The sequence below is a fragment of the Pezoporus flaviventris genome, unplaced genomic scaffold, assembly GCF_033815535.1.
Source record: "Pezoporus flaviventris isolate CSIRO_AGI_PZ_B2104156 unplaced genomic scaffold, CSIRO_AGI_Pfla_v1 ptg000079l, whole genome shotgun sequence".
In the NCBI taxonomy this organism is placed as follows: domain Eukaryota; kingdom Metazoa; phylum Chordata; class Aves; order Psittaciformes; family Psittacidae; genus Pezoporus; species Pezoporus flaviventris.
In genome coordinates this window covers 8,204,116-8,227,660 of record NW_026892627.1, presented here as the reverse complement: position 1 = coordinate 8,227,660, position 23,545 = coordinate 8,204,116, and the positions used below count along the sequence as shown (strand labels likewise).

At 40.5% G+C, this 23,545-nt stretch overlaps 1 protein-coding gene across 1 annotated transcript in view; it reads left to right on the top strand.

The window, feature by feature from the left end:
* Nucleotides 1–1,643: 1,643 nt before the first annotated feature.
* The window catches only part of PAXIP1 (PAX interacting protein 1), a 37,324-nt gene continuing 15,422 nt past the window's right edge, over nucleotides 1,644–23,545 (top strand). The window contains 7 exon segments of the mRNA XM_061474534.1: nucleotides 1,644–2,153; nucleotides 2,156–2,266; nucleotides 7,574–7,708; nucleotides 9,644–9,687; nucleotides 16,400–16,463; nucleotides 17,462–17,575; nucleotides 21,164–21,808. Coding sequence (XP_061330518.1) covers nucleotides 2,016–2,153; nucleotides 2,156–2,266; nucleotides 7,574–7,708; nucleotides 9,644–9,687; nucleotides 16,400–16,463; nucleotides 17,462–17,575; nucleotides 21,164–21,808 — 1,251 coding nt within the window. The 5' untranslated portion in view covers nucleotides 1,644–2,015.

The window sequence follows — 23,545 nt, the reverse complement described above, 5'->3', positions numbered from 1 at the left end:
GAAGAAAGTCACCATAAACAGAGTTATTAGAAAAGAGGGAGGTGAGAATATGAATTGTTAGATGAAATGGATAAAGAGATTTAAAAGCAGATGGCTATTTCTACTTTTTTCCCCTGTAGTATGGACAAAATTGTAGGACTTCTTACCTGGGTTTTCATTTGAAAAGTAAATTGTAACTGGAGGAGTAATACAATACAACCTGCAATCAAAGGGTAAGATCTCTTTCTGGAGTAGGAAAAGAATGGGTGATAGGTTGGGTATTTCTTACCTAGCTGGAGGTAAAAGGGGTAGATGCCCTGTGGAGATCCAGGAGACCAGAAGACAGAAGGATGAAGCTCCTTCCATGAAAAAGGACAAGAAGAAAATTAAGAATTTTCATAAATTTCACTTCAACTCCCCCCAAAATACTGGATAAATAATAGCATTAAAATACTTACTAGGCAGATTAATAGTTTCAATAATAATTAGAAAGAAAGAAATCTAATTTTCTATTGGAAAAGTGTGACCTGCCTTATAGGTAGAAGGCAAACTGTAAGTGTCCTGTATTTTTATTTCAGTAAGCCTTTTGGTTCCATTTTGTAACATCACTCTTAAGTATGGGAGGGGAACACTGTCCACGTAAAAGTATTAGGAGGGGTCCAAAACTCATTTGGAAAGCATATCAAGGGGGGAAGATTTATCTGGCCATGTTGATGTTTGAAATACACCAGACGAATCAGGCTCTGAAAGTGCTCAGACGAATCAGGCTCTGAAAGTGCTCATTTCTCTGTGTTGACTATAAAGGTAATTTATATAAAGTGGTGATTTATGGTTTCTGATCAGTTATCTAAAGTTAGATGAGATACATCCCCCTCTAGGTTTTAACGGTTTACTATCACCATAGAAGGATGCTTTAAATAGACTTTTGAGTGAAAATGTCTTAATTTCTTTAGTAGTCAGTATGTTCATTAATGGGTTGGATGCTGGAATACATATTATATCTATTGGATTACACACACTCCCAGCTGGAATTGATAATATGGGTTTTTTTTTTTTTTTTTCCTGGGGAAGGACTGAATTTTGGGATATTCTTAATGAATTGAAAAATGGTTTGAAACTGGGAAGTGCAGAATGTTGTAACATGCATACAGCATATATAGTCTGTTAGTGCTTGCAGTGATGAGTTACAGAATCACAGAACGGTTTGGGCTGGAAGGGACCTTAAAGCTCACCCAGTTCGAACCCCCTGCCATGGGCAGGGACACCTTCCACTAGACCAGGTTGCGCAAAGCCCCTCCAACCTGACTGTTGCTTGATTTCCCCCAGTAAACAGAGATGAAAGCCTGGAATCCTGAAGAAAATGGGGTACCACAGCCCTTTACTCCTCGCTTTCCCCATGTTTATAGTACCAGGCGTGCGGCTCCAGCCTAACACGGGCCCCCCGACCCACACACAAGGCCCGGCTCAGGAACCAGGGCTCAGGACAGACACTGGACCCTGACACCTGAGAGGGCCGCTGGCCGTCGCTCATTGCTTCCCCCGTCCCTGTAAGGGCCCCTCCGCCCGCCGGGGTGCTCGCCTGCGCGGCGCGGGTGGAGACGAGGCGGAGCCAGACGTGGAGCAGCAGCTGCTGAGGCAACCCCCCACGACCGCGGCCGTCTCCCTCACGGCGGGAACGGGGGGCGGAGCCTACGGGAAGGGGCGGGGCCTGGGGCGGCCCTGAGGGGCGGGGACGACGGGCGGCTCACTCCCTTCCCCCTTTTCCTCGCCTGTTTGCCAATAGGCGGGTCTGGGTATCCCCGCTGCCCGCCTCTGTCGTTCGGGGCGAGTCCATTGCGTTCCGTGCGGGGGGAGCTTCGGACCCGGATGCTGGTTCCCGGTCCGGTTCGGAGAGAGGAGGACGAGCAGGGATAGGCCCGTGGATTAGGAACGGACGCTGTCCTGTGACAGCGGGGGTGTCTGATCGGGCGGGGGGAGCCGCTTTGTCCGGGTGGCTCTCCCCTCCCCCTTACATCCCCTCTGCGTGCCGGCGGGGGATGGTGTATCCCGCAGCGCGCGCCTTGCTCGCGCGGTTCGGCGGCTCGGTGGCAGGGGGAGGGGACGGGAGACCCGGGCCCCGCCGGTTCCCCACAGTGAGCGCACGGCTACCGGGAAGGGGGCGCGGGGGGGGCGCCCGCCCGCGGTACTGGCGGCCGGCACCATGTTGGCGGACGAGGAGGAGTTGAAAGTCCCGGAGGATATGTTCAAAGATGTCAAGTTCTTCGTGGTGGGAGACATCGACCCCAAGGTACTGGCTCACCCTGCCCCTCACCCTATCTTGCCTTTCCCTCCTTGCTTCCCCCCGCGGGGGGGGACACTGTGGGGTCACCCAGCTCCTCTAACCCCCCCCCCCCCCCCCCCCCCCCCCCCTTGGACAGGTCCCCGCGCGGGATCGAGGCTCACGCGCCGTTTCGTAGCGCGCTCCCGGGGAATGTCCGGGGTATGGGGTGGGGGGTCTGAGTAAGGTGGGCGGGCGGGCGCCTGAAGGGGTGCTAGGGGGGTCAAGGTAACGGCCGGTAACGGCCCTGCCCGCCGCCAGCTCTCCGCCACCCGCCATGGGAGCCAGCGGCCCCGGCGCGCAGGCCCCGCAGCCGCCTCAGCGCAGGAGGGGCGGGCCAAGGGACTTCCTGTTACAGCTCGGGCCGGGCGGCCGCGCGGGGCAGCGGCTCTGCCCCGGCGCTCCGCCGCTCCGAGAGCGGGCCGTTCCGCAGGGCCGCGCTCGACTCCCGCCTTGCAGCCCTCGGCTTCCCGCTGTGCCGGCCGCTCCCGTCCCCGCCCCGCCGCTGTATCCGGATTCAGGACCGGGATGGTGACAGGCCGCCCTCGGCACGGGGAGGCGTCGCAAGCTTGCTCTGCCCGCCCCACACGCGCGAGCCCGGCCGCACCGTCCCCCCTCCGCCGCTGTGTGGGCCCCGAAAGCACTGTCCAGGACCCCTGCAGGGCCGTGGTGCCCGCCCCTGGACCTTGCGGAGCCCTTGGAGTGCACAGAGGTTCTGATGTGGTTGCGGTATCGTCTCCGTGTTTTCCCTGCCCGGATCGGGAGGAGGCAAGGGGCAGAAGGTGCTGACAAATAGCCATCCATTCCGCAGTACTCTGGATGTCAAGGCGGGCCTGCTGTGGCCTGGGGCAGCACCCTGGATCGTGAAGTTGGTCTTGTATTTAGGAACACCCAGTCACTTTGGGTGAAGGTGATTAAATAAAAGTTTCTGTGGCATGTCCAATTAGACAAGTGTTTGAAGTGTACTGTAACTAGCTTTAGGACAGCACCTTCAGGCAAACAAATTGGGACATACTTCACACTGAAAGTCTTTGCTGCTTTGGTAGCTGCTGAAGTTAAATCTTAGTTCAGCTTTATGTTCCTTTAATCTCATTTCCTGGCATTCACTGAGTCTTGCAGGCCTTTAAGTGAACTTCAGATGTAGGCACTGACCTGTTGAGATGTTTTTAATTCATAGGAATAGGATTTCGTGCTAAAAGAAATACAGTCTAGGAATATAGTTAAGAAACGGGAAAGAAAATGTGTTTTAGGCATAACTTTTTTGAGAATCTGTTAGGGCTTGGATAACAGTAACTGTATTTTAAAACCCATTTATAATAGCAATATTATGTGTATGAAGATAGTGCAAAAAACCAATGGGACTCTTGCCTACCATTTATCATATCGTGTCCCAGAAGGCACCTAGTTCTGTGTTGACATTGTAAAACAGTAAGTAGTATTCCCCTGTAGAGTGAAGAAACAAGCATTCTCTTAAGCTAGTTTCCTTTCTTATATTAAGTTTTATTCCTCTTAGCAGTTAGTGTCATTATCTTAAGGCCTTGATTTGCTGTTAATGAGGTACACTAAATTATCCTTTATTTGTGGGTGGCTTCTCTGGGTTGCAGGAAGACACCAAGGGTGGTTAGAGTGGGGTTGGTAAGGTCCGCCTCTGCACTGCACAGAATGGGCTGCACTGCTTCCAAGATCAGGTCATGCTCCAAGCCGTTTGACCACTTTATCATCATGAGTGATGCCTGAATTGAAAAGTCCTGAGGATCTGAAGTGCTTCTGTGGCTGGCTTGCCTGATTAAACATTGTGCCCTCCAGTGCGCTGGTTTCTGAAGTGGCTTGCTGGTGTGGCACAGTGTTACATGGAGGCCAGGACTAGCTCCTGTCTGTGCTGGTGAGCCCTTGGGAGCAGGAGGCACTGGATAGGGCAGAGCTGAGTCAGAGCAAGGAGGTGCATGGTGCTGAGCTTGGGGCAGCTCTTGGTGAATACTGTTCTACAGGTGCCTTCTGAGGTACCCTGGAAACAACCTAAAAAGAGGAGTGTTTTGAGGCAGAAAGCAGAAATTCTAAATTGAGCTCTACAAACAATAGCTTTTAAAACCAGTTCTTATAGGTAGATGTTGTTCCATTACTAATGTAAAAAATTGCACATATATATGGTGCTTGTTACTTCTTTATGTACAAACGGTTGCTAGATTGATTCTGAGAGGTTTTCTCCTTTGCCTTTTGGGGAGGACCACACTTTGATCAGATTAAGTTTCCAAATGGCTTCTTGGAAAAAACAGTTATCTTAATAAATATTAAAGCAGGCTTAGCACAAGTGAGCACTCTAATCAAAGCAAATCCAAGAGTAAGGAGAAAAAAAGTAATTTATTCAGGTGAATAACTGCGTACTCACTACCTATTGAAACACATGCAATATAAACTAGAAGGGAAACAAAAGCTTGGAACTGTGCCTAGATTTTCCTTGGCAAATGAAGGAGAATTAGGATGCTGGCTCCCAACTTCAAATCCATTCCACTGGGATGTGCACTTCGCTACTCACACCTTACAGAGTGTGATGAGTACATGTCAGATTTTTTTTTTTTTTAAATAAATGCTTTTCCTGCTTTCCCAGAAATTGTAAACCCAAACCATCATGCTCTGGTAGCACCAGTTAAAATCAGTATTTTATACATAAAGGGATAAAAAGTAATGCAATGCAGCATAAAGACTTTGGGCAGGATATCTGGTTAGCTCTTGCTTTATTATTATTTTTTTCATGCCCATTGTTGTACTTCTTAGTTTTGAACTATTCCTCTCTTTTCTTCCAACACAGATTTTACTGAGAAAGAATAAAGATAAACTTTATATGCACCAAAAAATGAAATTTCATTAAGGGATATAAGCTAATACCAAAAGTGTAGAATTTTTTACAATTATCATTTTGGGGCTTTTTAGCATTTTATTTTCTAGTTACAGGTATATGGTTGATACTGGTGTAGGTGAAGTTCTTTAATTGGGCCAGTACAGCTTTTTCAGTCCAGGCACTACTTAACCTGAAGAAGTCATGTTCTGAGAGGAGTTTTGAAGTTGCCGGGGGCTAGATTGGGAGAAGTCTTTTTCATATCACTTTAAATAATAATATGACATTATTATCTACCATATTTATAGTGCTTACCACCTGAATCCAGTGTAGCCTTTTGCATAAGAAGACTCTTTGCTTAAACTAATGCAGGATTGTTTTGATGTAACAAAAAAAAAATCATAATTCTAACTAGCTGTAAATTCTTTCTCACGCTGTCTGATGGATATGGGTGCTCAGTTTTCATTGCATTCGCTCCTGGTTTTAGCCTTCCATTAAACAAACAGTTGAATGGGGCTTGTAAGTTGGGCAAAGCTCTTTGCAAGACAAAGAGCTTCTGTGGTGGGGCTGTTCTTAAATATCGACTATTTTCGAAAGTGCTTTATTTTGATTCTGCTTTTCCTGCTGTAATTACAGCATCTTGTGTTACCTTATGGTTACCTGGATTTCATGCAGGAAGGTTTCCTCTGGTTTAGGAGGTCGCTGTGTAAAATGGAAACATTCTCTCCTATTCTTGACTGCATGGTAGCAAGAACAGCAAGCTTGCAATCAATTTTCTTGGTTATTTCGGAGTAATTCTTTTGTAGTTTGATGTAACACATATTCATCCACTACAGAAAAAAAAAGTCAATTTAAAAAAAAAAAATAGAGTTTTAAAGGTAAGTACTTAAGTTGGGAAATGCCAAAGTGGTCTCCTTGCTGAGTGGTGAAGTTTTCATGCTTGTTTTTCTGCTTAGCACAGATGCTTTAGAATAGCCTGACGCAACTTTTTGAGAGTCTTCTGTGTCCTGTTCAGTGTACAGGGTAGGTAGTAATTGCTTAAGGACCAACTGCTTAATATTCTGTTTGATGACTGCAGCACTGTGCTCTCTGCTGTTCAGTGTTGCATCCTGTAGCAAAGGGAATGTGCCCAGCAGGTTTTGAGGGATAGACATCTATCCCTGGCAGGTTTTAGAGGACAGATGTCGTGCCAGTTTGGTCCTCAAGATCATTATGAAGTGAAAATCTCTTTATGAATATTAAAAGAGAAAAGATAATATTAATTGACATTTTTAACATTTGATTTAAACCATTTTCTCTTCCCTCTACACTCCACCACCTTCTCTGTTACTTTTATTCAAATAAAGATGAGACCCGTTTTGTGGGGGCAGGACTGGATTCACACAGATTTCTATAGTTGAGCTGAGAGGAAACTGAGCTCTTAAACCAGCATTTTCTATATTGGCCTAGCAAAACAAGGAGTAAGATGTGCTTTGTGAACTGTGAGGTGTTTTGCATTTTCTGAGGACAGAGCAAAGGAGAGAGACATTTCAGTTCCAGCTCTTTAAGTTAGTAGCTTAGAGGGCACATATCCTTCTACTTTTTTTTTGTTTCGTACTTTTCTATATCAGTCCTCCATCACTTCTTTCCCAGTATGTCTTTGTTAGAATGTCTTCCTCTCTCAAGGCAGTGGTTATAACTTTTTTGCTTGCAGACCCTTCTCATACTGTGGGGATGTTAGACATGATCTTTACCTGGTTCATCTATCTGGCTGCACTGTTACAGAGCAGCTGGATGGCTTCTTCAGAATTACTCATATGCTCTGGAATGGTATATTGATTTGATCTAGAAATATTGGAACCAGTGTGTTTGGTAAAGGTGGAATTCTTCTCTTAGCTGTTAGATGAACATTAACTTCTTTTTTTTTTTTCTTTCACTCTCTGAAGTAAGTAAGTGGCTAGATCTGGAAGAATCCTTATGCAGACTGACAGCAGTATACAGTTAGGATGTCCCCTTTTCTAAGGTGACCATTTGGTTACCCTTTTTAAACTTCAAGCTCTTCTTTTAAAGTATATTGAAACACTTGCAAAGCTACCATATGAAAAAAACAAACACTGAGAAGGAGGGTTTTCTTCTCAGTAAGACAAAATTGTTTTGAGGAGTTTTTTGGGAAGTACATGTTTTGAAAAAGTTTTGGCACTTTTCATATTTCTGCCCTAGCCTGAATTATTTTTTGAAAGTAAATCTTCAACTTGAATGATTGAAATATGGCAGAGGTTTAAAACACTGTCTGTCAGGTTTTAAATGGGATGCATTTGGCAACTTCAGAAGGAGCGCAAGCCACTTACCAAGAGAGGAGGTCATATTCATTCCTCTCACGTGTTAATGTATTCTTGCATAAATGTTTTTCTGAAATAAAAGGTGCGGAAAGTTGTTGACTTCTCCATTTTCTCTTTTGGGTTTAGGTTATTCAACTTCTGAAAGCTGGGAAAGCAAAGGAAGTTTCTTACAATGCACTGGCTTCACATATTATTTCAGAAGATGGGGACAATCCAGAAGTTGGAGAATCTCGTGAAGTTTTTGATCTCCCTGTGGTAAAGGTGAATGACTCATCAATGATACTGTTGAAGTACTGACATGGATATTTCATTGTTACAACAGAAAATGCTCATGTTTGGATGATGACCAAATGAAACGTATCTTTAAAGATTTTTTTATTGTTTTTTGTTACACAAGCATTTTTATCCTGACTGGTAGGCTTCTGTTACAATTCTGTTCCCTCCTTTCTCTTGTTGCTCTGTATCTGTCAGTGGTTGGGGCTTTTTTTGTCTTTTTTTTTTTTTTTTCCCCATATTCTTCCTTCAGTGATCTGTGAGATGGTTTCCTATTAGCTGTACTTTGGAAATATTTCTGATAGGAAGGTTCTTACAAGATGCTGGCAATGGAAACCCTCAATTTAGAGTTTTTTTTTTAAAAACATCTAATTGCAGGGTGCAAAACGATTTTGTTGATTCTGCGTATATGTACTGTGGTATTTTTAAAGACCAGGAATTTGTAGAAAAATAGATTCTTTTTCTCTCAATTTTTCAAGGTTTTTTTATTTTGTTTTTTTTTCCCTGTTTGTACTGGAATTGCTGGTATTTTTTTACTATCTTGGGTTATTTTTCTAGTGAAAGATTCTGGGCTTCATGTTTGAATATGTGAACTTGTCACTCTGCAAGTAATAAGAAATTACTTGCAGAAAACCCAGTAGTATTTCATTGCCAAGACCTTTGGGTACATGATTTTGGGTTATTTCTTCCATATGGTTGCAGGTGGCAGTAGAGAGTTTTGGTAGCTCCTGTCAGTGTAAAAATATGAATTAATTCCAAAAAATAGAGGTAGTTTAGCTAGAGACCTTATGGCTCTAGTGGGTGTGCTTATTAATTTTTTGTTCCTTTTTCTGAAGTGTCCTGTGGCATAATTGTAATCTTATAAACAAGAAGCCTGCTGCGATCCTCAAGTGGAGGAAGGACATCATCATCCTAACAGTGCTTTCTGTTTTCTAATGCTATTTACTTTAATAATTTAATTTGATTTATAACTGCTACTAGGTGAACTTTTTAATTTGCCAAATGAGAGCAAGTCTTTCAGTAATGGCACTTAGCTTGACCTGAAAACAGTCACAGCATGATTTGTAATCAAGAAGATTAGACTAAGTGTTAAGTCAGAGGCAGAGGTAGCTTGTTAGGGAGAATAAGGAAGAGAAAACCTTGAGGGAGTAAAATGGAAATTTTTTTTTTTTTTTCCCAGAAGATTGAGGAGGTACGAATGAAATGGTTTTAGTCAATTTTTTTTTGTATATGCCTTCTTCTGAGAGAAGGAGAAAAGCAGGAATTCAGATACCATAAACATAGTTACCACAATATATTTTGGTTTTGTTTATTTTTTGGTGAAAAGTAATCTTATATTGAATGTGATGGCATTTTTTCCTCCTTTTCCCTTATATACTGAACCGGGACCACTCTCCTACATCTTCTCCGTTCTGCACCACCTCGTTCTCTCCCTTTGAGCCTTCTGTCCTAGAATACTGTTACTTAGGGCCTTGTGTGCTTAACAGCCGGCATTTCCGCATGTTCAGAAACTTCTTTCTGTGTAAGGTTCTTGACTCCATGTGATGAGTGTAAGATAGGGGGTTTTGTGTGGGCTGTTGGTGGTGGTTTGTTTGTTTGGTTTTTGTTTTTTGTTTTTTCGTTTTTGGTTTTTTTTTGAGCAGGGAGAACTGAAAAAAGAGGATGAATAAATACTATAAATGGCACAATAGAAGAACAAGACACAAGGGCTCTTGCTCCCATATTGCTGCATGACCTGTAAGCAATCTTAGAAGTAAATCAGAACAGCCTTTTTTTTGTAAAGGCCTGAGTACAATGTCTGAAAGACTTTCAAAGCTGGGAGATATTATACTGAAACTAGCTATAGTATGAACTTGGGAGGTAATTCATATTTCATACATGTGGATCAAGGTTTTAAATTATGTCATGGTTTTTATTTTTCAGCCTTCCTGGGTGATCTTGTCTGTTCGCTGTGGAGCTCTTCTACCGTATCCTTTAAGTTCAAATTTGAATCAGTTCTATAAGGAAACATTCTCCCAACAACTGAAATAGTAAGGGTTGTTATTAGAGAAATATTGAGTGACTTTGAGAGATGTGTGCAAAACTGTGTGTACATTGGAGAATCTGTGCATTTCAGCTGCACTTTTCTGAGTGGTACAGAGCAGTATGTGAACGTTTCAGTTTATCTGCTTGAGTTAATCTGTGACTTTATTGTATAAACAGAGCCTGTGCTCTACATGCAGTTCAAATGAAAATGAATTGCTAGGTTTAGGTCGTTTTGGGAGTCTTATCGATGCTCATGCTGTCTCCGTAATGCCAAGCTATGATGACTTGCTATTCCAGTTCTGTTTCTTTAGTGGATGTATTTTATGTGTAACTAGTGACTTGCTGCTAGTGGATGGTAAATGTAACCACTGACTAGTTTTCTTGTCTGCTTAAAGCTGCCGTGAACCTCTGCCAGATTCTTAAGACACACTTTTGCTGCAGTATCCTACTTGTGATTGGGTGACATTCAAGATTTGTAAGGAATCAATGTTTGGACTCAATGATCTTAACGGTCTTTTGCAGTCTAAACTATTCTATGAATCTACGAATCTATGTTAAAATAAGGGAGTAAAGACTGTTTCAAGTATGTACAGCTTAAGTTTTTAAAATTATGAGAGTGTTTCGCCTGCCACTATTGCAGTGTGCTTGGACCTTCTTGTCCTCATTTTCCTGTGCCTCTTGCTATTTTGGATGTTTACTAGGCATTTGCAAGAAAACTGTCATCAAATGCACTCAAAGCATTTTAGCTGGAAGTTGATAATTAACTGTGAGAGTATCCAGGAAAAATGCTAGAGTGCAGCAAGGGGGGACAGATGATAGCTCAGAGTAGAATGGCCTATTCTGCCTTTTCTGGAAGCAGACTTAAGTAAGGGATAAATATTCCATAACTCATATCAACAATTCATTGTAAATAACTTTTTATAAGCAGTGTCAGTATTCCCATTTTTGAGATAGTCTGTCCCAGTCTTTGGTAGACCCTTGTTGTTCATATTTGGCTTGATCTAGTTCTTAACTTGTTTCTTGTTTAAAGCATTTATCCTTGCATAGGAATGACATATTTTTTCCTCTTCTTGTCGCCATTTGTTCTTCCCCTCAATTTTTATATTGGATCATAGGAATGGTGAGAATGGCTAGGAAAAAATTCATGCATTTTTTTCTCACTCCATTTATGATAAAGATTTTGTATATCGAAAAACTGAAGCAGAACAATGCGTTTCAGTACAGATACAGATGCTGGGGATGGACTGTTCATTAGGGACTGTAGTGATAGGACAAGGGGTAATGGGTTCAAACTTAAACAGGGGAAGTTTAGATTGGATATAAGGAGGAAGTTCTTTACTGTAAGGGTGGTGAGGCACTGGAATCCATTGCCCAAGGGAGTTGTGAATGCTCCATCCCTGGCAGTGTTCAAAGCCAGGTTGGACAGAGCCTTGGGTAACATGATTTAGTGTGAGGTGTCCTTATCCATGGCAGGGGGGTTGGAACTATTTTATGATTCTATATGAGCAAACAATTCCAGGGCTAGGGAGCTATACTGTCAGGCATGAGATCTCATTTTTGAAATGAGATTAGCAAGTGGTTGTGTCTATAATGGAAAACAAGAGGTGGTAGACACAAGGATCCAGGTGTTTGTATTAGGAATTAAGGTATTAATGTGTGTCAGTAATTCAGAATTCATGTTTTATACCCAGTATTTCAAGGTATGTACCTCTGCATCTTTCTGTGTCTCCACTGTTTTAGAAATAGCCTTTATTTTCTCTGCTTCCCCAAGAGAATTCAGCTCAGGAAGTGTACTCTAGGAAGAGAAAGCATCAAATTCATCAGATAAAATGATAGAGTGGGGTTTTCGCAGCTATTTTGATCATGACAATCAACATGTCAGGTAGGATTCAGGAGTTAGTGTGAAACACTTGCCCTAGTCATAGATAGCTTTCTGACTGAAGCAGAAGAAAGTTTTCCATGAATGACCTGGCTGCCAAATGGAAAAAATGCACCAAACATTACATGGCAAAATCCAAAGTAGCAGGGATACTCCTGTATTAAAAATAATTTGATTATTGTAATGTGATTTGGACTAGTGATTTTTGTCTTTTGCATCTGGAAATGTCCTTTCGCCATCAGGATGGAAATGTACAGTTGCTTATGTCACATGTCTGTAAGCCTTTTCCCTGTTCCTGAGAGCTGGTTGAAAAAAAAAATAAAATAACATGGAATTACCTACTTTTTCAGGCTTCAGTCATCTGGCATCGCATTATTAGTGGTGTTCTTTCCTAGGGAGAAGTTGTGTTATTAGAAAACTGGTTTTCCATCTGAAACCAGGCATTTTTCAAAGGGTATTCTACAAGCTGATGTAATTACATACCCAGAAGAGAAATCCACAGATAAAACCAATGAGTGATGCAGTCCATAACTGAATTGTAACAATAAGTGTGTGAATGTAGTTCTGAATGGCTATTGCTCAGGAAGTCTTTATTGTGGGTATATACAAATGGCCAAGTAAAAACACGAGGTTTCAGTAGTATCATATTCTTGAGTTGCATGGAAGTAGGAAGACTGTACACCTGTCGGCAATAAATATGTCCTTGGAACTTTGCCTTTGTTTTTTCTAGCACTTCATGTCCTTAGAACCTGGTGATTTTAGATTTTATTTTGAGCCTTACAGTGCTCACTAAAATAAGTTGTTAAGTCTTAACTTTGTTCTGTTTTGGTCTCTTTACAACTTCTAGCACTGTGGCACCTGGCCTTTCATTAGGGTTTTAGGTGCTACTACCATAATGAAAAAAGCTACAGTAGTTGATAGGAATAGCTACCTTTTTGGACCCTGTTTGGGTAGAGGTTTGAGATTCTACATTTTTGTCTTTATGTTTTAATTTGGAGATGTAATGCTTAGTGTGGTCATTGAATTTCTGAAGAAACAAGTCCTAGGAACATGTTGTATCGGTTAAATGTGTGGATCTAATAGAAGCCTTAAAGATTTTATTTTGGCTTGCTAATTCCGGTACTTACTTGATGGGTGTTTTCCTGTTGGTTGTTAAAGGTGAAGTTTAATGTAGAAATGTTGTATCGGTTGTAATGTTGTATCGGTTATGTAATGTTGTAATGTTGTATCGGTTAAATGTGTGGATCTAATAGAAGCCTTAAAGATTTTATTTTGGCTTGCTAATTCTGGTAACTTACTTGATGGGCATTTTCCTGTTGGTTGGTAAAGGTGAAGTTTAATGTAGAAAGACTTAATACAGTATAAAAGCATAATATTTTTGCCAGTTTATTGTAAATACATTTTAACATCCCACTGTGAAAATTGTCTTCACCAGGGGAACTTCAGAAGGCAGAACGATCTTTTCCCTGCCAGCTGATGTTCACAAAATCTGACCTGCAGTTGGAGGGAACTAACAGGAAAATTGATAAGGAAGCAGCCTTTGTGAAGAAGGAAAGGCAGTTTCATGTGTGAAAACCTATGGTGCCATAAAGAGGGCTGGTGATTTTTTTTTTTTTTTTTTAATTCTTTTGATAGTAGCAAAAGCAAGAGTGAGGAAGGTTTATTTTTTCACAGTCTTGAAAGAAAGTCAGAGCCCTCCTGAATTTTTGTTGCTGGGAGGAAAAAGAGTGAGTTTTGTTTCATTCCCTCTTATTTGCTTTCCAAACTCATGTGGAAGATTATTGTTGCACTTCTTGTAACTATTTTAAGAGGATTTCACTGCTATTCTTTGGAGAGTGAAAGCTGTAGTCAGACTGATGGACCCCTTAAATACTAAAGCTATTGCTGTTTACATGCTACGAGCAGATGTTAAGGCAGAGAGTAGACAACTGTACACATTTGAAAGTCCCATTACTGAATCTCTAGCTTAGATGAGATACCGAGCAACACAGTGAAATTTAGGATGTTCATCTGACTTGAACTTTTTGGTAATGGCAGTAATCTATTCTTATATTTTAAGGTGTTCTGGGCTTTGTCCACTTGCTGTGTGTTGTCTCTTGTGGGTCTCAAGATACAAATATTGCTGCTGCATCTGTCAATAGCACAGGGAAAATAATTTTGTTCTGAAAATCGCAGTGTGTACTGGTAACAGTGCACATCTGGTTCTGTAGCTGTTTTTTTCCAACAAGATGTGCATATATCATAAACACAAATCATATGAAAGTATAGAAAAAGTAGAAGAGACTTCTTACAGAAGTCAGATGGTCTGTCTGTCTTTCCCAGGTCACTTCTGTCAAACCATTCTCTCTCCTGTTTCACAAGGCCCTTCCCATTGTGGAGATTTCGTAGTCTTGCCAGTCAACTTGCAGTGCTTTGCTGTTGTGCTAGAGTTTAGCCCCATTACCATGCTGCAGTCTAACCCCGTTTTGATTTATCTGAGCCACTCTGAACAGGTAGAACAATCGAAGAATAAAATCCTAGAGTTAAGGTTTGAAAAGACCTTTAAGATCTTCGAGTCCAGTCATTAACCTAGCACTGACAAGTACACCGTTAAGCCATGTCCCTGGGTGTGACATCTACACATCTTGTAAATATCTCCAGTGATGGTGATTCCACCACTTCACTGGGCAGCCTGTTCAATGCTTGACAGCTCTTTTGGTTAAGAAATTTTTCCTGATGTCCAATCTAAACCTTCCCTTGGCGAACTTGAGGATGTTTCGTCTTGTCCTATTACTTGTTACTTGGGAGAAGAGACTGACCCCCACCTCACTGCAGCCTCCTTTCAGGTAGTTGTAGAGAGCTGTAAGGTCCCCCCTAAGCCTCCTTTTCTCCAGGCTAAACAACCCCAGTTCCCTCAGCTGCTCCTCTTAAGACTCATTCTCCAGACCCTTCAACAGCTTCATTGCTTTTCTTTGGACACACTCCAGCACCTCAGTCTCTCCCTTGTAGTTAGGGGCCCAGAACTGAACGCAGTATTCAAGGTGCAGCCTCATCAGTGCCAAGTACAGGGGGATGATCCCTGCCCTGTCCCTGCTGACCACACTATTGCTGATACAGGCCAGGATGCTGTTGGCCTTCTTGGCTGCCTAGGCAAAAGTTGGCTCATGTTCAGTGGCCGTCAATCAGTACCCCCAGGTCCTTTTCCACAGAGCAGCTTCCTAGCCGCTCTTCTCTGAGTCTGCGGTGTAGCATGGGGTTGTTGTGGCCCAAGTGCAGGATCTGGCACTCTGCCTTGTTGAACCTCATACTGTTGGCCACAGCCCATTGATCCACCCTGTCCAGATCCATCTGCAGAAGCTTCCTACCCTTAAGGAGATCAACACTCCCACCCAGCGAGCTTACTGGGGGTGCACTTAACACAGATATTGATAAAGATATTATTATAACCTAAATTCATCCTTGATGATTAAATTTGGTGTAGATAGTTTCAAAAAGCTGTAACCATGGTTGTACCTAATCTTGCACACTAACGATCTAAGCAAGGGCTTCAGTCCCATTTTTTTGAACCACAAGGTTTCTTTTCCTGAAATATTTCTACAGTCAAGATAGTAACTATTACCAATGCGGATAAACCCCACAAAAATATGTAAATCTCTTAGTACTTCTGCTAAGATACTATTTTCTCAGTTGGAACCATTATTTCAGCAGAGCAGTTAATGAGCTAAGCTAGTACGTACTGTTTGTGGTATCATTCCGGTTTGCAAGAAGATATATATTGTAAGGAGGAGCTCCAGTAAAAGTGCCAAAAAACAAGACTGAGCGGTTCAGTGCTTAAATCTAAAAATGAAATAAACATAATACCCATTTGTGAGTCCCTTTTTGATGACAGCTTCTCCAACAAATTTACAGCTGTATCCCTCCTTCCACTCAGTTTGTTATTTTCTTAATGCATGAGCTTGGACCTTGCTATATTGTTCAGTGACTTCTGTTGACTTAATAATCATCTGTATGCTAGGAAACTGTTTTTACTTTTACTGGAAAAGTAAAATCTTTGAGATTTTACTCTTTCCATCTTTGAGATAATGCAAAAAGCAGGTTAGATTCCAAATGATATCCTCAACCAAAAACTATACCATTTGGTTACCAAACTTTGCCGTTCCTGAAACCTCTGGCTTCTGTATTGCTTTCTAACCCATTTTCTTCTTTTATTAAGGCTGTGCTTTTATTTCTTGCTGGTTTTAAGTAATCCATCTGATGCTATCTTTTTAATAAGTGTGCAAAAAAGGCACCTGTACTTTCTCACAGGTGTCTGCTATTAGCTTTTGTTTTAGAAAATCACACTTTTTTTGGTCTTGGTTTATCGAATTTCTTGCATAGCATTTTACTTCTATGTTGTCTGTTGATGACAAGCAAAAATTTCTTCAGATTCTCCCCTACTTTTGAACATGGAAGATAAGCACTTGTTAATGAGAGGAAGCTCTTGATAATGACTTGGTTCCAAAAGCTGAGCATTCTGAGATAGGAGAGGAGGGGATGTTCTGGGAAAGAGGCAAGTTTATCATGTTACCAAAATCGGTCATAATATTAGAGGTATCCTGATTGAGTTTGCACCTCTTTTTTTTTTTTCTTGATACATAAAACTTGGAAAGAGACAATATGCTTTTTAAAGAAAAGTTTTTTGAATAGCCAGATACTTGATAAGATCTGAGAAGTACTGTGCATACTACTTAACTTCCTTCTAATGTCCCTCAGGAAAATCATTTAACTTATCTGCATCCTTGACATCTGCTTTCCAGTGTAAGTGGCTTCTCTCCAGAATCGTGTCAGGTCTTTTTTGGAGTCACTGCCTGTCTTTCTCAGGTAAGAGAAGTGAACCATATTTCAGTCTACTCCAGTGTACAGTATGTGTGAGATGCTGTTCTTTTGAGGAGAGATACGAATTTTTCTGTTGCACTGACTTTTTTCTGTATGTTTGGTGAGTTATAACCTAAGACAGTTTTTCACTGAAAATGAGGGCATGAACATTACAAGCTATGAACATTCAATTGGTATTTATCTTGTATACAGCTGTGTGGTGATTCTAAAGTTCACAGTACGCTAGACTAAACTCTTTGCTCCTATTCTTCTATTTTTGCATTAGCAAAATACTTTGTCAACATGTTTTATCTGCTTAGGCACTGAAACCTTAACAAGGGTGCTAGTAACTAAAGGGAAAAGGTAATGCTTCAGTGGCTTATGTGTTTTCACAGCTAGCTCTACAGATCTGTGACTAGTTTAAGTGTGTGCAGATGGACAGAGTCAGTGCTTAGGTTGTAATGGAATATACGGTTATATATGCTTTAGACTTCTTAGCAAATTATTCCTGTAATACTAAGTGCATGGTAATGGATTAAAAGCATGTGGCTTTCTTGACAGGTGAGGGGGACATTGCTGTGACATAAATTGTTAGAATTAAATGTTTATACAGGGTATTAATTTGGTCTGCTTGTTAAAACTGTTTAATGGATTTAAACAGGTTGTTTAAGATAAATACTTCTTGTTTGCTTGATCACTACTTTTTTCTCTTGTGGAAGGTGATATATTAGTTTCTTTAAAGGAGTTTCTTTAAAGAGGAGTTTCTTTAAAGGAGTGAAGAATGTTTTTCTCTGTGCAGGTTAAAAGTGATTGTTTAGTGTGTTCTTGTTTTGTGGTGTTTTCTTGTTTTTTTCTCTGTAACCGTCATGCTAATTTGATGTTTAAAAGTGACAGGTAATACATTAGCCAGACTTGTAAGTGGTATGTCATGGATTGTACTGAAATTCTTCAAGCAAAGGCAGCTGGATGCACAGAACTAAAAGGCTTATCTACTTTCCTTTTAGGTTTCATCTGAAGATCGAAGTACGCTATGGGCTTTGATTACTTTTTATGGAGGGAATTGCCAGCTGAGCCTCAATAATAAGTGTACTCATTTGATTGTGCCTGAGCCAAAGGGGGTAAGAGTTTATTACATGTGTAATTCTTCTTGCTGTAGCTCTCATTTGCTTTTGAATAATCAAAAATTTTCCATCTGCCTAAAGTTAGGTTTCTTAAGACTGTTTGTTAGTTTTGAACAGTTAAATTCAACACAATTATTTGTTGCAGATATTCAGTTCATATTTATTTTCTGCATGGCTTTAAGCCTGATTAAATAAAAAGGTGGCCAATTTCACATTGGTATTTGTATTTCTGGTTGAACAGAGAATTTTATTCTTTATCCTGGTTTTCTTAACCTAATTTTGATGTGTCGTAGTTATTAGTGATTATGATTTGTAAATCTGTAGATACAGAATCAGTGAATAAAAAATGAAAGACAGAATCGAAACATCATATAAAATGCCCTTGCATGTTAGGAATAAAGAGAGCAGAAGGAGGAACAGGTGTTTTTGTTATCGGTTTGTTAGTTTGTTTGGGTGTTTTCTTAGAGAACTTGGAATCTCTCAGTTCACTTCTGAAAGAGATGGTAGGATAAACAGTACACAGCATTTGTGTCCAACTGCTGATAAAGCAGTCATGCTTCAGGTCATTTCCATCATAGCATCTATTTCACGTTTGAAGGGACCATTAGAATTGAGTCCAAATTCTTGCTCCTTGAACTAAACCGTACCACTTAAGAGCATCGTCCAGATGTTCCTTGAGCTCTGACATGCTTGGTGCCATGACCACTTCCCCAGTGAGCCTGTTCCAGTGACCAACCTTTACCTTTTGTCCAACCCGAACTTCCTGTGGCGCAGCCTCATTCCATTTCCTTGCTTCCTATCACTGGTCACCAGAAAGAGGAGATCAGCACTCCCCCCTCTGTTGCACCCCTTGAGGAAGGTGTAGACTTCTGTGAAGGCACCACTTAGCCTTCTCTTCCTCAAGCTGAACAAACCAAGTGACCTCAGCTGCTCTTGAGACCTTTCACCGTCTTGGGTGTCCTCCTCTGGATGCACTCTAACAGCTTGATGACCTTATTAGGTAAATTGAGGCACCCAAAACCACACAGTACTCGAGGTGAGGCTGCCCCAGTGCAGTGCAGAGTGGGACAGTCACCTCCCTTGACAGGCTACCTATGCTGTACTTGATGCACCTTAGGACTTGGTTGTCCTTTTGGCTGTCTGGGCATGCTGTTGACTCATACTCAACTTACCATCAACCTAGACCTCCAGATCTCCTTCTGCAGGGCTGCTATCCTGCCTCTCATCCTGCAGTTTGTTTGTAAAGCCGGAATTACCTGGTCCTAAGTGCAGAATTTGGCACTTGCTCTTGTTAAATTAAACACTGTGGGTGATTGCCCAGTTCTCTATCCAGATCCCTTTAAGACCTCTCTGTCCTCAAGGGGGTCCACAGCTTCTCCTAATTTAGTACCATCATTTGACTTCCTGTTCCCATGTAGGAAGTGAAGTGTTGTTGCCTTTATGCAAATGGAGAGACTGGCTAAAGGCAGAGTCGAGCCTATCAGAATAGCCTCCTCTACTATAATGCTAGTAATGCTTTGGTTATTACAGTTCACTGAAACTTCATGAAGTGTTCAGGTGTTTCTCTTCCTGAAGAAGAAATACATTTATAATTGATTTAGAGTGTTTGTTCAGAGACCGAAAGTACTTAAAATAAATGGATGTTCATTTAAAAATGATTCTTTGGATGCTTTTAGTTATTGAGTATGTTATTGTTCCTTTTCATATTTTGGAGATTATGTAAACTACCTAATACTAAGATAGAGAAGAATACATGCATGAAAATAAACTTATAAGTGCAGTATGTAGAAAAGTGCTTTAGAATGAAACATGGGCTGGCACTGACTGGGAGAAGAGAAAGTGTGGATATGGGAAATGCTTTTTCTTCCCTGTTTCATTTGATGCTAAAAGAACTTTTGCAGGTTTTTGGGGGGGATATTTTTGTGAGGGGAAGGGGGAGAGGGTTGGTTTTTCGATTTTAAGTGCATGAAGTTTCTTGTGGCAGATTTAGAAAGGTATACTGAACACCAACCTCATAGGCTCCTGCATCACAACAAAATGTAATGCAGGGCCAAAGAGCTTTGCTGCATATAATGTTACACATTTAAGAAGTGTTGCCTTAAACCATAAGCTTTTTAGAGCAGAGGATGTTCTCTTGAGCTTTTCATTCAAGAAACTGAAATAAACACAGTAGCATTTTATATCTGTAGGATAAAATAAGTATCTTGTTTAATTTACATAATCACTGAATGGGAGTGATTTTATAGGATGATTACTTAAAATGCTTCTAAGTCCTGCTGCTCCTCCCTGTACTACTACAAGGGAATCTGCAGTAGTTTGTAGTGAGAACTGTTTGACACTAAGAAAACTTAAATGGTTGCTTAAACTAGACACAAGGTAATAAAACAATGTTCTCAATAATTCTCACCACAAAGAAGGAATGAAAACTCATATCTGCAGATAAACTTGTTTTCATCAGTAATCTTTTTGTTGTGTATGAATGACAGTTTACTTGTAGAAATAACTCTTGACAAACATTAAATTAATTTCCTCTGAATGTGCTAGTTGTTAATTTATATTGTTTGACATACAAAGAAAATCCCAGTTCAATCACTTTTAAATATTAGATCCTGGAATTAGTTTCAAATCTTTTACAGAAAGTTTTCCCTCTTCTTTTTTTTCCTTCCCCCCCCCCCCCGTTGATATGTGTGAGAGGTTTCCATCAAAGAGGATGTTTGAATACATAGAGCACTGGTTCTGTGTCTAAGGAAAGGAAACACAGAAGTTTTACTATTTCTATATATCTTCAAATGATGAAATGAGAAGGATGGAAGAAGGGACAAAGTTTTCTAATTTGTCAATGTTGTAACCGGGAAAGATTTAGCTAGTGTTTGGACAGAAGTGTAACTTCCAAGTTAAGGTAAACATTATAGTTTGGGGCTTCTGAGAAGGTGCATGGGAACTGTCTAAGTGGTTTCTTTTATTCCTGCTGAAATGCATCTTTATCAGTTATCACCTTGTAAATATTTGTCTGTACTTTATTGTGAAATTCTGATTTTTCTGTAAATGCTTTTTCATGGTGGTGTGTTGGGTTTTTGCGTTTGGTGTTTTTTTTGTTTTGTTTTTTTTGTTTGTTTGTTTGTTTTTACTTTAAGGACTTTTTTTAGTGGAGAAAATATAAGTATAAACTGTATTTAGACTCACCTTAATGTTCATCTAAAAGGCAGCTGCATCTTGATGTTGACTGTGATGTTCTTGGCTGCTGGAGTTCTGAAGACATTTTCAGAAAGCAGTTAAATGATTTTTGAATCCTTTGGTGATTGGGTTCAAGAACAATTTGTGTAGTGGGTGTTTTTGCAAGTGAAGACTTAACCTGCAGTTGTGTTTTCTGAGTCCTTTATACTGTAAATGAGGAGGGTTTTCTTTTAATCTCTCGGGTCTGTGTGCTTACACCCAGCAGTGTAGTTTTGTCTTGCTTTTTCTCAGATAACTTTCTGTTGTTGGGCAGCCTCTTATGATCTACCTCTCCAGGCTCTAGCCCTACACTCAAAAAAATTATTTGGTAATTTTTGTCTTTAAATAATTTTTTTTTTTTTTTTCTGCCAGGAAAAATATGAATGCGCTTATAAACGGGAAAGCATTAAAATTGTGACACCAGACTGGGTACTGGATTCTGTAGCTGATAAGACTAAAAAAGAGGAGACTCCTTATCATCCTCGTTTAGTTATATACGAGGAAGAAGAGGAGGAGGAGGAGGAAGAGGAGGAAGAAGCAGAAAATGAAGAACAAGATTCCCAAAATGAAGCTAGTACTGATGAAAAATTGTCAAGCCCAGCGTCTTCTCGAGAAGCATCACCTTTGGGTGATCAAGTTTTTTCACCAAAATCTACTACTGCTGATAAGGCAAAAGGGGAACTGATGTTTGATGATTCTTCAGATTCCTCTCCAGAAAAGCAGGAAAGGAATTTGAATTGGACACCAGCTGAAGTCCCTCAGGCATCTGCAGCAAAGCGTAGGTTGCCTCAAGGGAAAGACTCTGGGTTAATTAATTTATGTGCCAATGTCCCGCCAGTGCCAGGTAATATTTTGCCTCCAGATATGAGAGGCAATCTAATGGCTTCAGTACAAGGTCCCCAGAGTTCTGATCGACAGGATATGATGGCAACGTGGAGTCCAGCCGTACGGACATTAAGGAATATTACTAATAGTGCTGATATTCAGCAGATTAATAGACCATCAAATGTAGCACATGTAAGTGTTGGATTTTTAATTTATAAGGTATTGGACTTTTTCTTAGGAACTATCGTATCAAAGAACTTCAGTTTCCTTTTATTGTTCTTTAAGTGTACAAAGGATTAAAAGTTCCCCCTATTACTTAGAAGTTACTGCCAAATCCATAACCTCCACGTAACAAGTAACTTAGTTCCTAACAGGTCCACACAAGTAAGAACATGTTTGGAAAAAATGTTGGGAAGAGTAAAGCTGTGTTTAACTGTAGTGTGGTTCAGAGTTTCAGTATTGATTTCTTGGTAAGAGTAAAAAAAATACTCATTAATTTAGAATTATTTGGCTAGTTCAGGAAACTGGATTTCACACCCTTCAAGCCTTTCATTCAGTGAAAGAAATTATTTGTGCTATAAACACACAAGACTGTAAAATTGTTCTCACAGTAAGTTCAGTTCTATACTGTGTTGTTCTGTTGGGCGTCATTAAGTTGTTATATAGTATAGTCAGGATTATGATGCAGAAGTCCTAATTCACAAGTTAGTATGCCACTCATAGAGTTGAAATAATTTCAGCTTTTGTGTTGAATTTAATTTTAGAAGAAAATAAAAAGAGAGTGAGCATGCACTGAAATATCTTGCATCACTGAAATTCTGAGATGTTCACGGGAAGGGAACATAAGAAAAGTAGGTGCTGGTAAATGTCAGACATATCTTTTACTTAAATAATTGCACTGATGCATTTATTTGGATGTTCATCTGATGGTAAAACTTTCAAAGGTGCCTGAATATTATAGAAGTTTACAGCGAGTACTTAAACACAAAAAGTGTAGCCACTCAGTAAAGTTGATTCTTCGTTGCCTGTATGACTTCTGAATATGAAATGGAAATACAGGCTTGCTTTTAAAACCGAGTCTTAGATTCCTCTTCTCAGTGCCTTGAATTGTTTACGGACTGAAACTTCTGGGTGAGGACTGCAGTAAGAACCACCAACGTCCTAGTCAGTTGGCAGGCCTGCTAAGTTGGCTGAACGCCACATCTCCTACAGCCCAGTCACTGTACTCTTTAGTTCCTGTGGAAGTATTTTTTTGTAAGTAATATTTATAGAGCTGTAGGGCAGTTCATAGTATCATGTTTTGGCTAGACTTTGTTCTCCAGAAGTCTGTTAGACTAGGGACTTGACTATGGTGTTTCAAGAACTCTACTCAAGTACTGTATCAGGCTGCTGTGTAGATTGCTGTCCTAGTTCCAGCAAGTGGAGAAAGCTTTGTATCTTAGAACTGTGAATCTGCTTCCTAAAGGGAGGAATACCAGTTCTATATTTTTCTTTATAACTTCCCTCTGGCTAGGTTAAATTGTACTTTGTATCCTACTTGGGGATCAGTCTTGAGTGTATTCCGTGTCTTGGTGCATAATCTTGGAAAGTTAATGTTTAATTTGAACCTCAGATTTTTGCTGAATGGCAAGATCTATAGTAATAAGGCATTTCCACATACAAAGTTACTTTCTGAGTATAACCCTAGGATACTTTTGAAAGTTTTATCCCTTTATCTTGTAATATGTGTCCTGAAGCTTTTGTAATTTTGACTTTTGGGACTCTTTGTGGAGAACAGTACGATCTTTCCTCATACTCAGCCATGGAAACATTCTATTTGTATATGTTATTTTTAGTTATTGAATGTTTATACTGTGGTGTTGTCAGACATTAGTGATGGGTTATGCATTGATAATCATGGTTATAAATGTATGCTCTACCAACAACGTC